Source organism: Mus caroli, unplaced genomic scaffold (assembly GCF_978045245.1).
Source record: "Mus caroli unplaced genomic scaffold, Mus_caroli_1 scaffold_1, whole genome shotgun sequence".
NCBI lineage: Eukaryota > Metazoa > Chordata > Mammalia > Rodentia > Muridae > Mus > Mus caroli.
In genome coordinates, this window is record NW_028227256.1 from 87,681,738 (window position 1) to 87,699,232 (window position 17,495).

General features: G+C 48.9%; 1 protein-coding gene across 3 annotated transcripts in view; it reads left to right on the plus strand.

Moving 5' to 3' along the window:
- Ramp1 (receptor activity modifying protein 1) overlaps window positions 1-17,495 on the plus strand; it is a 43,747-nt gene that overhangs the window by 18,905 nt on the left and 7,347 nt on the right. Inside the window, exons 3-4 of one of the 3 annotated variants that reach the window (XM_021166279.3) lie at window positions 6,681-6,759; window positions 7,753-7,800. The exons of 1 other annotated variant lie outside the window; for it this stretch is intronic. In XM_021166279.3, coding sequence (XP_021021938.1) covers window positions 6,681-6,759; window positions 7,753-7,800 — 127 coding nt within the window. Of the gene's footprint in view, window positions 1-6,680; window positions 6,760-7,752; window positions 7,874-17,495 lie in introns of those variants that run through there. One more of the 3 variants, XM_021166285.3, reaches the window with a different exon arrangement.

The window sequence follows — 17,495 nt, forward strand, 5'->3', positions numbered from 1 at the left end:
CTGCCTGGTGTCTGAATGGATTTTGAGAGTGACTGAGGAACAGTTCACAGAACGAGGTTTTCCTCCATCACCATGCACAGCACATAGTAGGTGTGCAAACTTGATGCCCTGTGATAACCAGCACTTTCTTCTAGTGCCAGAGAGAAACAAGAGGGAGTCCTGAGGACCCATGGTGGAGAAGAGGAAGAGGACAGGAAGGTTCCCTTGGGAGGATCTCCACAGGGCAAAGGGGAAGCCAGTATCATTCACAAAGAGCATGGGTGGTGATGTTCCAAGGCATGGGACTCGCCTGGGCTCCTGCTGAAGGTCGGGCGCGTCCTGTGGGACGATAAAGCTCTCGTGTGAGCACCAGAAGCTCCCTGGGAGAGGGTGAGGCCCACTTTTCCTTGTGAGCTTGGGTTCAGACTTACCTCACCCCTCAGGCCCCTCTTGCCCCTTCTCTCTTGCTAAGTGAGGTCAGTGGCCTTGTCCTTCCCTGCCCTCTGGGGGCAGAGCCTTTACCACAGCAGAGTCTATGGTCCCCACACACTTGTTAGAGACAGTCTTTAAAATGAAAAAAATAGTTTTATTTTTATTTATTTATTGCTGTGATAAAATAACCTGACAAAAAAGCAACTTAGGGAGAGAGGGGCTTATTCTGCCTACAGTTCCAGGTTACAGGGATCAGTACGGGAAGTCTTGGCCCTGTCAGATCCAGTCAGAGCGGGGAGAAATGGACACATTCATGCCCACTTGCTTGCTTGTGCTCGACTCAATTTTTTCCACTCATACAATTCAGGACCTCCTGCCTAGAGAATAATGCCACTCACAGTGGGTGGGGTATTCCTACATCAATTAACAACCTAGATAATGCCCTCCTGCCCCCCCACACACACACACACTTCATCCAACCTGATCTGGACAAGGCCTCAGTTAAGACTCTGTTCCCAGGTGATTCTAGGTTGTGTGAGGTTGACAGTTAAAACCAATCATCATGGGGGCTGGAGAGATGGCTCAGCAGTTAAGAAGTCCTGAGTTCAGTTCCCAGCAACCACATGGTGGCTCACAACCGTCTGTAATAGGGTCTGGTGCCCTCTTCTGGTGTGTCTGAAGAGAGCAATGGTGGTGAACTCATATGTATAAAATAAATAAATCGATCTTTAAAAAACAACAACAAGCAATCATCACCGCACAAGATGCCTGAACCCCTGCACCCGCCCCCAGACAAACCACACAGGGTACAGTGGGGGCCAGTCGGGGTTCTCATCCAACCTCTCCTTACTCTGCCCTACCGAGCTGCTTGGAGACATCTGGCCTCCTCTGCTAAGCTGAGGAATGAATCCGAAGTTGGAAAAGGAGAAGGGACAGGTTGTTAAAATCAGAACAGCCTGTTCTTAGGGCTAATTGGCTTTCAGCCTCAGCTGAGCAGTTTGTATTTAAATGCAAGTTTCATTTATTAGGATCCAGGGAAGACACAGTAGGGCCCTGAGGGAAAGCACTCACCGCCTGCCCCCATAGCTCAGTGACTGTTCGCCTGGGCAGAATGACAGCAAGGTGAAGACTGGCAAGATGGTGGGCGTGGACAGGGCGGCACAAAGATGCTCTGAAGAACAAGAGACCATTGGCTGTAGATGTGAAATGAGGAATGGTTAGCACCAGGCCGAGGAGAGGTGACCACAGTCAGAGCCTCCAGGTTGCACAGCAGGGAGGGTCCACATCACACAGCACCTCAGCAGGTCATCTCCGGCCAGCAAGCTCCAGGTCTATGCCCTAGTCACATCGCTGCCTTCCTCTCTGGGTCCTGTGAGCCCATTGCATTCCGTGGTGATAGGAAGCTAAATTGCAGGTGGAACAGAACACAGGAGCCCGGCGGCCATAATGTGGAGAGAGCATCCTGGATTACCCAGGTGGACAGGGTTAATTCACAGCTCCCTGAGTTCGTTCAGGTCCTTGCATTGCAGGACTTTCAGATTGGCCTTTGCTCTTTGACACAGTTGGTCCTCATCTGAACACTTCCTTGACTTCCCACATTTATCTTTTAAGTCCCAGGCTGGTAATCAGCCACTTCTCCAATGAGGCCCCATTGCTTCTATCAGGGTAGGAAATTTAGGAACTCAGATACGCATATTAGAGTCTAGGCATATACAACCCCATATTATGCAAATGCATACATACATGTGTGTACACATTCAGACACTGGATTACATGGAACCAGTATAACCACACAGAGTTAGAAAAAAAAACATGGGTAGGCCCTCCTTATAGGGACTTTAAGAACTGGCTTATGAGGTTGGAGAGTTGGCTCAGTGGGTAAAAGTGCTTGCTGGGCAAGTGTTAGGGCCTGATTTTGGATTTCCAGGGCCTCTCTAACACACACACACACACACACACACACAGAGAGAGAGAGAGATCTGTACACACCTGTAACCACAGTGGTGAAAGAAACAGAGACAGGGAACTTGCTAGGGTTTGCTGGCTACTGACTTAGCTGTTAGAAAAAACAGGCTCAGAACTGGAGGGCTTGAGGGATGGTGCATGGTTAAGAGCACTTGTTCTTCTTGAGGGTTCAGACGCACCACATCCACTCAGAGCTGCCTGTAATTCCAGCCTCAGGGGATCTGACATCTTTTTTGGCCTCCTCTGAGACCCATACACATGTGTCACATGCACACATGAAAGAATTGGCCTTCACAGTTGGAGAATTTGGCAGACTCTGCGGGACAGGCAGCAGACTGAGAATCTAATCAATAGGGCTTGCATATCAGTGGGTTCTTAAGTCTCAGGATTGAATTTCTTCCATGGACCCGGTAAGGCCCATTCACCTCCCATTCTCTTGATGGTATATGCTACACCCTCTCTCCAAATTCCCCCAACAGTATCCAGACTAGTGTTTGATTTTCTAAATGGGTCCCAGGCCTGGCCGTGTGGATACACTGGGTGAAGTTAGAGCTCTCTCCTGCCCTCCACCCTTTTCCTCGTTCTCTATTCCCACTCACTTCCTGTGGTGAATGTCTCATTGCCCGGCAACATGCATTAAAAAAAAAAAAAAAAAAAAAAAAACACCTCAGATTTGTCACTCTTCCTCATGTCTGAGTTCAACACTGGCTTTTCTTTGGGCTTCTATAGTCCTGCTGTGTTGCAGCTACACCCATGCCAGGTTGGAGCACATCCCTACATATAGGAAGAAGGAATCAAATTGTATCTTTTCCCTGATTGTTCCACTTATCACAAAGTCTGTCTTCCACCCTAACCGTCTAGAGGACACAGAGACTGGACTGGGAGAATTGGGATGATTTCAAACCAGCCAGATTTGATTTTTGCATGCTCATGGTATGCAGCAATTTTGAATTTTGTTTTTTGATGTTCAAGTCCAAGCTGACATGGAACATCCTACATAGGCCTGGCTGGCCTTGAACTTGTGGCCATCCTCTCAGCTCTGCCCTGAGTGCTGCAATGGATACCTAGCAAGGTGTGTAACAAGGGCACCCGAGAGCCTGGTCCTCACACTGGCCCAGGACTCCATAGCCGCCCTCCACGTTGACTGTGACCCCCACAGCTCTGCTTCTCACCTGTTTTCTCCTGGGGTGGGGATCTGTCAGGATGCTTGTTGGAAGAGAGGCTCAAGATTACCCAGAGTCCTTGAGGGCAGCACAGGGCATCTCTGGGTCAGCAGCACCCAGCAAGAACCTGCAAAGTGCATGACCTCGCCGTGTGCTGGGCTGAAACCTGTCATTACTAGAGTTATCTCATTAAACCACAGTCCTGGTCTGCTAATGGAAACATAATGTCATCTGGTGTATTAACTAGGAATCTTATCTAACTGTGGAAGGTAGGAAGAACATGGAAAAAAGTGTCATGGGAAACTCCCTACCACCTCACTGCAGGTATTGGGAGAGAGAGAAGGCAGAAACCACAGAAGGATCTGGAAGTTTCCAGATCCAGCTAGAAAGTAGATGCTTTGTCTCTTTCTAGCCTACTTTAACATTTTTATTTTTTCATTAGTATTGTGTGTGGAGCAAATATGCCACAACCCATTTATAGAGATCAGAGGTCAACTTTCTGGAATTGGTTCTCTCTTTCTACCTTTTGGGTCCCCAGTAATTGAACTCAGGTCATCAGGTTTGGTAGCAAGTACCTTCACCCATTGAGCCAGCTTGTCTGCCCTAACCTAATTTTTAAACTAGTACATAAAAACATACAGGGATTGTACACACCAGATGGGGACCGTGTGACACTGGATATACATGCACTTTGTGCAATGTTTAAAGTCAGGTTAAACATCCTGTTACAAACATTTATCCTTACAGTAAGAACATTCAAAACCGCTCCTCCCTCTCTTTAAACAGTACTGTGGGTACTACTCTCTCTGTGTCTCTTGTCTCTGTCTCTCTGTCTGTCTGTCTCTGTCTCTCGTCTCTCTCTGCAACCTCAGGCCAGCTTTCCTTGTTCCTCTCAGTTACTTAACTCCAACCTCTCCCAATTCCTCCCCACCCTGTCTGCCCACTATTCCAGCATGAGCCCCTGTTCTCATCTGTCTTGTTGGCCAGTGTGTTTGATCCTATGTATATGTGACGCCCCGTGTTTCTCTTTCTGTGCCTGGCTTCCCTCACTAAAGAATTCATTTCTGTCCCTGTCAAAAATGGACAGTGCTTACTTCTTTCTGACGGCTAAATAGTGTCCAGTTGTGTGTGTGTGTGTGTGTGTGTGAGAGAGAGAGAGAGAGAGAGAGAGAGAGAGAGAGAGATGATGATGATGATGATGATGCATTTACTCAGTCATCCAGTGATGGACAGTTAGCCTCTCTCTGCTTCTCCTCTGCTGTGATCAGTGTTTCAGAGAACATGTGAGCACAAGTGAACCTCATTTCTATATAACTAAGAAATAGAACGACTGGACTATATGGTACTGTTGTCAATTTTTTCAAAGACACTGGCTGGTTTCCCACCTCACGAGAAATGCTAAGTTGGTGTCCTGTTTTGCTTTCTGTTGCTATAATAAAGAGCAAAACCGAAAACAACCCAGAGAGGAAAGAGTTTATTTCAGTTTATAGCATACAGTCCATCATCCAGGGAAGTTAGGACAGAAACTCAACCAAGTCCAAAACCTGGAAGCAGGAACTGAAGCAAGGGCCATGGCAGATTGGTTTGCCCTCTCGTGGCTTTCTCAATTTGCTTTCTTATGCCTCCTAGGTCCTCCTGCCCAGGTTGGCACCACCCACAATGGCCTGGGTCCCCTATCAATCACTAATCAAGAGAATTTCCCCCACAGGCTTGCCTATGGGCAGATCTGATGGAGACATTTTCTCAGTTAAGGTTCTGTCTTCCCAGATGACCTAGTTTCAAACTGACAAAAGAGCCAAGCAGCACAGTTGGCTAACAGCTTCAGGCTCTGAGATGTCAACTTAGGCAGGAGAAAGATGTTAAAGACAGACAGATGCCAATCTAGACAGGGCCGCCACCACATGTCTCAGTCACCAGAATTTACTGGCACCCCAGGGCACTGTTTACCTTCTTGTCCCACAAGGCTTCTGCTCTCTGCATTAATCCATTAGTGTTTGTAAATGCAGGCTCCATCTGCCCCTACCTCCTAGTATCTTACATTGTCCTGCATTCTAGGGGCCCAGTTCTCTAAGGACTTGTCAGGGTCTGTGAGGCTGAGGATCCAAGGCTGCTTCCCAGAGCTGTAGCTTTAACTTGCTGACCTCAGTCTGAGCCACGAAGACTCTCTGAGGAGCTGTGGAGTTATGGGTAGGGCTTCCTGGGACCCCAGGAGTAAAGGTGGCCATGCCATTGGTTAACCAAATGACAAATGTCTAAGACCTGCCGTGCAAGGTTACCCAGAATCCTGTGATCCGAGTAGGAACTAATAATTGATTTAGGCAGGGTGCGATGACCCCTTTGTCTTGATTAGGTCTAATGGCTGCCCTGCTATGGCTGGAACACACAGCCTCCTTTGTGTGTCCAGGGCAAAAGTTGAGGCAGGAAACTCTCTCAGCTTCTAGTGGTCTGGAGGAGGCACCTATGTTTGGAAGTTCAACAGGAACCAAGAGCAAAGCTGCTTCTTAGATTTCCAAAGGTTCTAAAATAGCAGGCAGGCACAAGCGTCTCCCAGTGCATATTTGCTTGCCTGCTTCACAGACTAGTGGGGTATACTTTCCCCCTACACTCTATAGGGCAGCCATGTTGCCAGGAGCCTGGCACAGAAGGCAACTTACTGGCCTGCATCCCCCTACCCTGCCACCGTGGGGCTACCTCATTTACCATGGGCATGTACCCACAGAGGCACCCACCCTGGAACTTGTTGTGTACCAAGTGAGTCCTGAGGTCACACTTGTCCAGAGCCTGGTGGCTATGGGGCTGATGACCTCAAGTGTGATGGTAGGAAACTGGAAGGGCTTCCTGGCCTAGTAGGACCAATGGCTGGGTACCCTTGGAGGTCAAGTGTTTCAGGATCTAAAGCAGGTACTGCATGGGCCAAGGCTACTCCCTGCCCACCACCATACACTCTTACTTCCCTTTAGCAAGTAAAGGTCACGGAAAAACCCTTACCTGCCTCCAAGGTGACAGCTGTAGAAATAGCTGATGGTATGGTACAGAGCAAAACCCCAAGCTGAGGTCAGCTACTCACAGTCTGCCCACCCAGAGCCATCTTAGCAACTGCTGCTCTATTCCACACACTGAAGGAACTGTCTTCATTTTGAGAGTTTGCAGGAAGCAGTTTCGGGCTGCAATGGCATTTCAGTTGGGATCAGCTGGCTGCACACTGAATGCCTGCCCCAAAGTAAGTCCCATCAAAGATTCTCAGAACTAAAGGTCTGTGGAGCCAGCCTGCTTGGATAGGTTGGCAGGGGCAGGGGTGGGGGGTAGCGGGCTATTTCCTTCCTCCACCCCCAGGGAGGTTATTGAAGGGGGTGGTAACAGCCACTCCTTTATGTCCAATAACCACTGCATCTTTTTTTTTTACTCCCCTTTGTCCCAATTCCTGGGCATCTTCCTTGTGGGGAATACAGCCAGGGGAGTAGCACCCCAAGGCATGGTGGCCAAGGCATGGTGGCCATTCCTGTGGGCTGTTGTCATTTCCACTTGCCTTGTTTTAAAACCTCAGAGGCAGGATGCTGCCATACAATGTGTTCAAAAGTAAAAGTTCAGACCTGGGACACCACAACAGTCCCTACCATGTGGAAGGCAAGCAGATGGAATGTATCCAGTGATGTAACTGGATACCACTTCCCTGTGGACATATTGTTTCCTGGCCCTGGCCCAGAACGCTCCTGAGCCATCCAGGCTGTGCAGACTGAAATAGCCAGGTACTCACACTGAGCTTCTGAGAGCCTTCTCCAGGGCTGCCTTCTGAGGCTCTGTGGTGAGCGAGAGACGAACACATACACCTGGTGCCGCATCTTGTGTGTCGTGGGGGATAGCTGGGTGGGCAGAGGTCATAGCTAGTGTCCCTCCATGTGCTCTGTCACTCCACCCATCCTCAGGCCAGAATTCAAAATCAACCCAAATCTCCCCCTTCATCCATTACTCGGTGGGCCTTTCTCAGGGGCAGGCAGCATGGAACCTTAGTAATCCTCTGAGCAGCACTCAGTGTGGCACCACACAGCAATGGCCTTCCCTGGGTATATTTTGAAGCTTCATTTTTCTCTTAAGGAACTTTTGGGACTTAAACACTTCACCCAGTGAGCGCCGGTCCCTGAACATAACGATGGGTATTAGAGTCTCCAATTCTAATACATTTAAGAATCATTTTCTGTCTTACTTTTTCTATCAGGGATCTGCATGCACATTCCCACTCTGTTCTGGGCCTGCCACGGTGTGACCTGGTATTGTCAAGGCTACCGCCTAACTCTCATCACAGAATCTCATTGGCTTCAGCTTGGGGTGATGCTTAGCCTCCTACTGACATTGGTAGCCGACATTTCAGCTGCTGGCTGCTGGCTCTCTGATGGTCCTCTGTGTTCCTGTTGTCAGTATTTCTCCTGCACGATTGCTGGGATTCATCTCCATGGTGGATGGCAATGAGTCTCCTTTCAAAGGCATCTATGGGGAGAGGGATGTGTTCTTTGCTCCCTCAGACACTCCACCATTTGTCTTCTTAGGTGTTCCCCCTCTTTCTACACTGTTTCCCCCTATTGTTGAGATATAATATGTTTTCTCTTCTTAAGTGAGACTGTAATATTGATAAGCTATTTTTCACCCAGCCAACCCAGATGTGTGAAACACACACATTTGTATCCTTGTGTTTATTTTCTTGACAATCCATACAAGTTGTGTCCCTCTCCACAAAAGCAGCAATTTCTGATTCCAACCCCCCTTCTCCCTCCCTTCCTCTCTCCCTACATCTCTCTTCCCCCTCCCACTCACTCCTCACTGCCTGCAGTTTTATGTTTTAAAATCCGCCCCTCCCTCTGTCTTCTCTATTTGGTTTGACTGTTTTACTGTGTCTCTCTTGGACAGTCATATCATCGAGTTGGCATCTCATGCTAGCAACCCTGGCTCTCATCTGGCTTTTGTTTGCTTTGCAGATGGGTTGTTAATTTACAAGTGTCTTATTATTTTTTTTAACGCCCTCATTCCCTTCAGTACAGATTCTTAAAATTCAATCTATTATTAGAAATAAGCTGTGCGTTTAAGACATTCACAGAATTCAGATTGCCTAAGGTGCTTCCTGCCACCTTCACGTGACAGCTTGGCAGGGTAACAAGTTTGCATGTTCCCTGAAGTTCCAATTCCTGGGTTCCATTGTTTTTGGTGTCAATGTTAGGTGAGAAGATGGAGCAATTACAGTTGATTGGCTGGCTGGTTGATGGATATGTGGCTGGAAGTCTGACTTTCAGCTTAAAGTGTTGGTGAAACCTTATGATGGTGGCTTCCCTTCAACTATGTGGACATCAGCCCGTGTAGCAACTCTTAGGTCTGGTCTTTGAAGGATGGATAGTGTCCTCACACTGTCAGTCATGGACTCTGCAGATCTAACACCTTCTTCCACCTATTGCTCTTTGCAAGGACTGTGTCCCACCCATCTTTTGATCACATTTACACCCTTTTTTACTCCTGGCCGCTACACTCTCTCTCTGGCTGCATTCTTCCAGAAGGTCTGTTTTTACTTCTGGCCTTTCACTTTGTAAAAAACATTTCCTGGTTGGATGTTGCAATGACTGTCAGCTGACACCATGGTGCCAGGAGCTAACCTTTGCCACTCCCTAGGTCTGAGGATAATTTCCCTCAGCAGACCAGAGTGCCACCATTGCTGTCACATGGAACCAGGCCTGGCCACCTGGAGCATTGACACAGTGGAAGTTCTGCCTGGTCTTTATGACTCCAGGATCCAAGGGGTGGCAGCATTTCAAAAGACTCCTTCCTGGAGACACAGCCAAGTGGGAGGTGCAAGCAGAGCCTGGTGCCTGCATCGAGGCCAATTGTGGATAAAGAACATGGATGGGCACCTGAGTCCCCTTCTGCAGCTGGCCCTGGGTGGGAGTACACCCCCCAAGCCAGGTGAGTCTGAGGCTCTGTAGGTTTTGGTATATAGCAGCTATTCTATGACCCAGGCTTACAACCAGGATGGTTTTGAATAAAGGAGACATTCCTTGAAGCTGTTGGTTTCTCCCTTCCAGTGGGGACAGTAGCTGCCACACCATGCCTAGCATGTTCAAAGGCTGAACAGACAGAGACCTTTGCAGGAGCTGAGGTCCCAGTGTGGCATGGCTATTATCCCGTTTGGAGAGGGTATCCGTTGACAAGTTAGTTAAGGGTCTAAGTATTTGAGAGAAGGCTTTAAGACAAGTGATTGACTCCGCTCAGTAGTTATTTGCTGGGAATGTGACAGGCACGTGGCCAGTGGTGCTGGCCACCAAGGACTAAGCAGGACAGGGCCTTCTTTGTCCTCCTAGAGCTGTATCCCCTTAAAGGAACCCCTGTTCTTCCTTGGGGTCTAACCCAATAGCAGGTAGGAATGGACATCACTCCTAACCAGCATCCAGCATGCCACCAGCCTCCTGCCTGGAACAAGGTCAAGACAGGAAGTTAAAGTACACAGAGAAGCCATAGCCACTGTCCCTTCTTCAGGGAGCTTCAACTTCAAGTCCCTTCCTATTTCTCTCAGCCATAACTTCATCCCTGTCTCATGTCCCAGATTTCAACCAGAGTCAAGGACAGTCCCTCCATCTATCCAATTAGTAAGGTTTCCTGCAGTGACAGCAAGCACCGGGAGGTTCCTGCCTCAATTCTTCCCATTCTCGCTATAGATTGACAACTCTTGATGCACATCCTGTCCCATGTCCTTCACACTGGTCTGGCATCTTACACACCTGACAATGGACGCTTCTTACATCTGTGGTGGCCAATTCGGTGCCAAGTCCTGGGACAAATGATCTCACCTGCTGGCATGTCTCAGTGACCCTTGAACCCTTGAATTAGCAAGAGGCAGAAGGCTGCATCACAAGTAGCATTCAGGGGCATTCCTAGGAAGCCGGGATCCTCAGTGGAGGTTGTCAGTACAAGCTGCTGGCAACCACCTGGACCCATTTAAAGCTGCAAATATGGAGGCTTTGTGAACAGTAACTTGCTATCGCAAAGTCGCATTGAGAGTGGACACTACAGGAGTAGAATGTTCCAGATCCTTCCCTTCTCTAATCCCTTGAAAGAGGTTGGGCTAGGACAGGAGGGCCATACATGGTACAGTGAGTTGGTAACCTGTGTGATGAGTTGTCCCGTGCAGGAGTACAGCAGGGAGGACAGCTCAAGGACACATTCAGGAAGCCCGGCAGATAGGCCCTGTAAGTCTGCTGGCTGCTGGAAGAGTCACAGTTTCTTGGGAAGAAAGGGATGGGGAGAGGCAAGCTTTGGATAGCTGCCTGGAAGCCAGGGTGGAGGGTAGACTGGAGGAGACAGCCCCCTCCTTCCAGCTACCATCGCGTGCTTTGTAAGGACAACAGCAACCCTGGATGGCAGCATCCAAATATAGCATCCCGGCTGTCACGCCTAATCCCAGGCTTGGACAAAGGCATGTCACCAAGAGTGTGGGAGCTGTTGGGCCTTACCCTGTCTGAGTATACCCTACCCCCACTAAGCTGGAGTCAAGGTCAGCGTCTCTTAGTTACACAGAGGGTCCCCATGAGAGGGTCCCTGGAGATCTCTGGTAGATCACACTCAACCCACATGTTCCCTGTGCCTCAGTAGTCAGCCACTGTGCCCTGTGTCCTCAGCCCCCAGGGCTGGGCTCACTGGCATAGAACAAGCCCCCGTCCAGACCCTGATGCCAGCACTGGCAAAGAATTCTGTGACTTTGCCTCGGATGCTTGCTGAATGTTAACACTGCCTCATCTCACAGCCCCAAGAGCTGGTGCCTGACCAGGCCTGTTCTCAGAAGTGGCATTGTGCCCACCCTCCTGGTGGGGCCTCTCCGTGGGGAGCTGGCTTGGCAGCGATGGGCTGCATCTGTGCCAGAGCCAGCTGCATGTGGGGCCAGTGATGGATTTAGAAACTTCTCTTCCTCCCGGCCTGGCAGAGGTGCCCAGACTTCTCTCTGGCCCGGAACCTGAAGAGTGGAAATGGTGGAGAAAGAAGGACAGAGGGACACGGTGCCAGGACAGAGGAGACTTCTCGGGGGAGAGAGGAAGGAGCTGCAGGGATGGGAGATGAAAAGTCTTCTGGCTCATCCAGCTCTGCACTCACCCTCTGTGATCTCTCTATAGGGTTCCTCACCAAGTACCCTGGTCTGTAGGGGGAACACATATGCCCACTGTCACAAGGCTAGCCCACTGTGATAGCAGGGTACCATGGTTTCCTGCCCTCTGAAAAGCAAGCAAGCCTTCAGCTATCTTAGGCATATCATGCATGCACAAGCCAGCCATAAGAGACTGTAACCTAAAGCCTCATTTCATATGCCTTTAGTTAACATGAGGTGTCTATGGTTTCCAAGTGGTGGGGACTTGGTCTGACCTGTCTTGGTCTCAGCAGCCCTCCTGGATCCTGACATCTACCTTGTTCCACATCCCCCATTGCCATGGAACCTGCTTCTCTGCAGGCTGGTCTTGGCTATGGAAGCCTAAGAGGCCATCAAGGTTCAGGAGAGGAGCAAATATTTAAACTACGACCAGCCGTTAGCCAGAGGAGCCCCAGGCCTGGGTTTGGGCTGGAGTGTGTGGCATTATTGTACCACACTCTCCTCCTACAAGTTAGGTCTCAATCCCCAGAAATGTTAAGAACAAATTACAGGCTCTTTGGATTGTAGCAGTCCCCTTGGCTGGGCATTTCTCTCTCTGGGGGCAGTGGAGGCTGTCCTGGGTGCTGCTTGGTGGCACTCCCTCTTAGCTCTGGGACCATTATCCCAGATGGCCATGTAGGAGTGGGGATTCCATCACAGCTCAGCAGTCATGCAGATGACATCACTTGTGGAGATGGATAACAGCAAACTCTGTTAACCGAGCAAGACCAGGGCCCTGTGAAGAAGAGGGACAGCCTTCTCCAAACAATGTGGCCCACAGATGTGTCAAACTGCCCCTCTGAGAAACACATTCCCGATGTCTCCTCACCTCCACCCCCCACCCTCAGATCTTCCTTCTCCTGGGATCAAAGAGAGAGTCCCAGCTCTGACTGTACAGAGTGTGGGCTGCATTTCCCATAGGTTGGTGAGGTGAGGACTCACACCTGCAGACCAGGTGCTCACACAGAAACCCCAGGCTTCCCCAGGGATCCTCTGCCTAGGTCTGAAGGCTGTAGTGAGTGGTGCCCTCTGGTGGGCACTGGAATCTCAGATGCCATTTTTATCATTGTTCTCTGCCTCTTGAGTGCTTGCATGCATTGGGTGGGCATCCACGATGCAGTAGGGAGTCTCCTTCTTGCCACCTAGATCCTCCCAGAATTCCTTCTCCCATCTTTGTTCCAATTTTCGGCTTTGAGAAGAGAGAAGAGATGCCCAGTGGTGGTCAGCGAGTGTCGTGTGCACACGAGTGGGGAAGTGACTTGAGGCTGCAGAGGCTCTATTCCAGGCCTGTAGTGCTGTCGCTGGTTGCTGACCCCAGGGTCTTGGCAACCTCACCCGTGCTGCCATGTCTTGAACAACTCCCTTGTACTGCCTGGGAAATGGCTTTGCTCCAAATGTCAGGAGCTCTGGACAGCATCATCTTAAAATACTCATTTGCCAGCCACATGGTTAATGGAAGACTCAGGCTGGTAGAGCATAGAGACCTCTTAACACTCAGCTCCCCTCTGAGTGGCACAACACAGCCAGGGATCACTTGTGGAGTGTCCTTCTTTTCCCTCCCCCCACCGCACGTCCCAGCGGACCAGCCACTCCGTGCGTGCGACTATCAGAGAGACACAGCTGGCTCAGATCCCACTGGCGCTGCCCACGCTTCCCTAGCCTAGGAAAGTGTGGAAGTGCTTTAGTCCAACAACTAGCAAGGCTCCCTCATACATCTCCCAGAACCCAGGGAAAGGTGCCCTGGTGTCTGCTGCCTCCTATAGCACTGGGCATCTCCCTAGCTTGTCTGAACACCACCAATGAGCTGGGGTGGGCTGCGTTCTCCTGCGCTGGAGTGGAGACCTTCTGTGCAGACTGACTGCCCGGGTAGCCCTAGCTGTTCACTCAGTGTCTGACCGTGCTGGACTGAGCAAGACTTTCTGCAGTCCAGGGAGCAGCCTCTGCCCATGGCAGAAGGTCCCTACCATCTGTTTTGGGGATCTTGAGTTTTGCCACCAAAGGCAGCAATCACCGCCCTGAAGGCCCCTTCCTGGCTGATGGGATGGTTTCAGGCCCCACAAGGAATGGAAGCATGTGCTTGCTGAGGGAAAGGGCGTCTTTATGGGAGAGGAGGTCTCAGAACTAAGTGTGTGCTAGGATGGTGTGCATGCCTAGGAGAGAGGATTGTGAGTTTGATGCCAGCCTGGACTACATAATAAGACTCTGTCTCAGAATAATGATAAGTAGGGGAGGAAGGAGGAGGAGGGAAAGAAGAAGTGACTTTTTATCAAAAGCTTTTCAACATCAAATGGTATTTTCTCTCTTGACAGGTTGAAATGTGGTTTTTTGACAGACTTTAATGTGTTCTGTACAGCTAGATGAAGCTTGTGGGCACTTTGCGGAGGCCTTCTGTGCCTCTCCTTCCTTTTCTTTCTTTCTTTCTTTCTTTCTTTCTTTCTTTCTTTCTTTCTTTCTTTCTTTCTTCCTTCCTTCCTTCCTTCCTTCCTTCCTTCCTTCCTTCCTTTCTTTCTTTCTTTCTTTCTTTCTTTCTTTCTTTCTTTCTTTCTCTCTGAGGCAAGGTCTCATAAAGAAGACTGACTAGCTTCACATTTGCAGAGATATACTTGCTCTGTATCTGGACGCTGGGATTAAAGGCGTGCAGCCCTATGCACAGGGCACTGTATATTATTTACATGTTAACTTGCTACTCTAACTTACTGGTTTTATAGTTGATATTTTCTTCTCTCTCTCTCTCTCTCTCTCTCTCTCTCTCTCTCTCTCTCTCTCTCTCTCTCTCTCTCTCTCTCTCTCCCTAGATTAGGCTCTTAAGAATCATGCCTATTCCCCCACCTACCCCACCCCCTGTGTAGCCCTGGCTGTCCTGGACCTGTATAGAACAGGGTGGCCTACAGTTGGTGGGACTAAAGTCATGAACCACTTTATTTGGGGAAAGGGAAAGGAATGAGGACCTGGAGAAGGGGTAGAGGTAGACAGAGAGGGAGCAGAGCCATGAGGGCAGAGAAGGAGGGGACAGAAAAGGACAGAAAGAGAAGCTGGCTGGAAACCTGTGAGAACAGAGAGGGATGAAGAGAAAGAAGGGAGAAAGAGCTTTTGAATTTTCCTATCCATGTTATTGTATTTAATGCATCAGTAAGTTCCTTTTTATTGGTTTTAAATACACACACACCCCTCCCACAGGGCAGGAATGCTGGTGGGGAGGGGAGTGCAAGTCCACAGCAAGCATGTGGAGGTCAGAGGTCAGCCTGGTGGTATCTTTCTCTCCCTCCACCTTTCCCATAGGAAGTGGACTCAGGCTGCCAGGTTTGCAGAGCCAAGGGCTTTCCCTGTCTGTCTCACTGGCTCTTTCTTTTTTAAAGTCTTGATTTGGATATTTAGTGATTTTCTTTTATACAAGTTCTCCCTACATAGCCCACACAGACCTCACTGAGTAACTCAGGCTGGCCTCCAACTCCTAGGGAGCCCCCCCTCCCCTATGAAGATGAGAAGATGTGTCTATCTATCAAACCTCCTTCTGTCTTAGCCTTTGGAGTCCTAGGATTACAGGACTCCTGTGTCACCGCTCCTGACTTTTGCTTACTATTATATTAAATAATAATAATAATAATTCACAATTCTACATTTTTCTCAGAATTCATTTTGGAGCTGATTTCATTAGCATTTACATACATGCAAATTTCCATGGCCGCCCTAATGGAGTGTTTTAGCTTGGTGATCCTTGAACTGCTTGTCACCTTTCATTTCTGTAGAGTGCATTCTTTAAAAGTATCCTTCTTTTTTCTTTTCTTTTCTCTTTTCTTTTTTTTTTTTTTTTTTTCAAGACAGGGTTTCTCTGTGTAGCCCTGGCTGTTCTGGAACTCACTTTGAAGACCAGGCTGGCCTCGAACTCAGAAATCCGCCTGCCTCTGCCTCCCGAGTGCTGGGATTAAAGGCGTGCGCCACCACACCCAGCCGACCTTTTCTTTTCTTTTCTTTTCTTTTCTTTTCTTTTCTTTTCTTTTCTTTTCTTTTCTTTCTTTTATTTTTTGCTAGCATTTTAGTTTTCAGTATTGTAGACAAGGAATATTTATTGTCTTATGACTTTTACTTTGGGAATTTGTTGGCTTTTCCCTGCTGCCTAATATGGATCTGGAGACTTTTGACAAGATTGTTGGTTCTTAATATTTTTTGTTCTTTTTGCAATACTTTTGGGCTAAACTTTGGAGGCATGATCAGCTCCCTTCCCCAAGGAAGATGAGAAGCTGTGTATATCTATCAGACTCCCAACCCCCAACACACACACATACACACCACACACACATACAAACACACCACACACACATACACACCACACACACACATACACACCACACACACACATACATACACACCACACACATACACATCACACACATACACACCACACACATACACACCACACACATACACACCACACACACACACCACACCACACACACATACCACACACATACACACATACACACACACCACACACACATACCACACACACACATACACACCACACACACACACACCCCCACACACACACACACATATGCCACACACACACACACACATATACACCACACACACATATATACACACCACACACATACACACCACACACACATATATACCACACACATATACACACCACACACACACACACATATATACACACCACACACATACACACCACACACACATACACACCACACACACATACACACACACACACAGGGATTTCTGGGCCACGGTGCTATAAATGCCCTTCTGCCTGTGTTTGTTCCGCACTGCATTGTGTTGCCCTGCAGCAGCCTCCAGGCCTGCTCGCCTGCCTGCCAGGACCTCTGCTTTCGCTCCCCTCTGCTTTGATGGTGACTGTTCTGAACAGGCTAACTAGGATCAGGTCCCAGCAGTACAACAGGGAAAGAAGAGCTGAGATATCCAAAGTGGATCAGAGCCCATTTGTAAGTGAGGGTCATAGCGGTCCACCTCCTACCTACAGGGCCCTGCCGTGCCCCATCCCAGACAGTCCTAGTCCCTACAATGCCCAGGAGGCCACAGTAACCTCCAGGAAATAGGAAGGAGGCTGTCCCATGTGGTATGCCACCGCCCACTTTCTGCTGTCCCAGAAATGAGGCACTGATTAGAAATACAGTGGCCTCTGCTGCAGTTTTCTTCCTAAAATAAACTTCCAACCAACCATGAAAATAATGTATATTAAGTACAGAGAAGCATAGCCTACTGTCCCTGCATTGGGAATAGCCCCTGAAGGATGGCTCTCCTACAGGGGCACTCCACCAGATCTGCAGGCTTTAGGCTGCCATGTGGACCAACCCACTTGCTTTGTTCAGCATCGTCATGGAAAGATGTGCCTGGCTGCACCTGCACCCTAGAATTCTTTCTGAAAGTTGACTTCTTAGTAGAGGTCCCTCCAAGTGCCTTTCCCATGTGCTGGTTTCTGCTTTTCATCATCTTGACCTCAGTGTGTACCTCGTCTTGCTGCCTTTGTCCACATTTCATACATTTCGTTTTGTTGTGAGATAGAGTCTCAGGTATCCCAAGCTGGCCTTAAACTCAGTACGTAGCCAAGGATGACTTTGAACTCATGATCCTCCTGTCTGTGTCCCAAGTGCTGGGATACAGGCATGGACCACATGGATCGGTTTATGCAATACTAGGAGTGGAACCCATGCCTTGTGACTTTTTTTTTTTTTTTTTGAAGGCAGGCTATTCCTAGGTAGTATAGTATGGCTTTGAACTTGTGATCCTCCTTCCTTGGCCTCTTGAGTATTGGGATTGCAGGC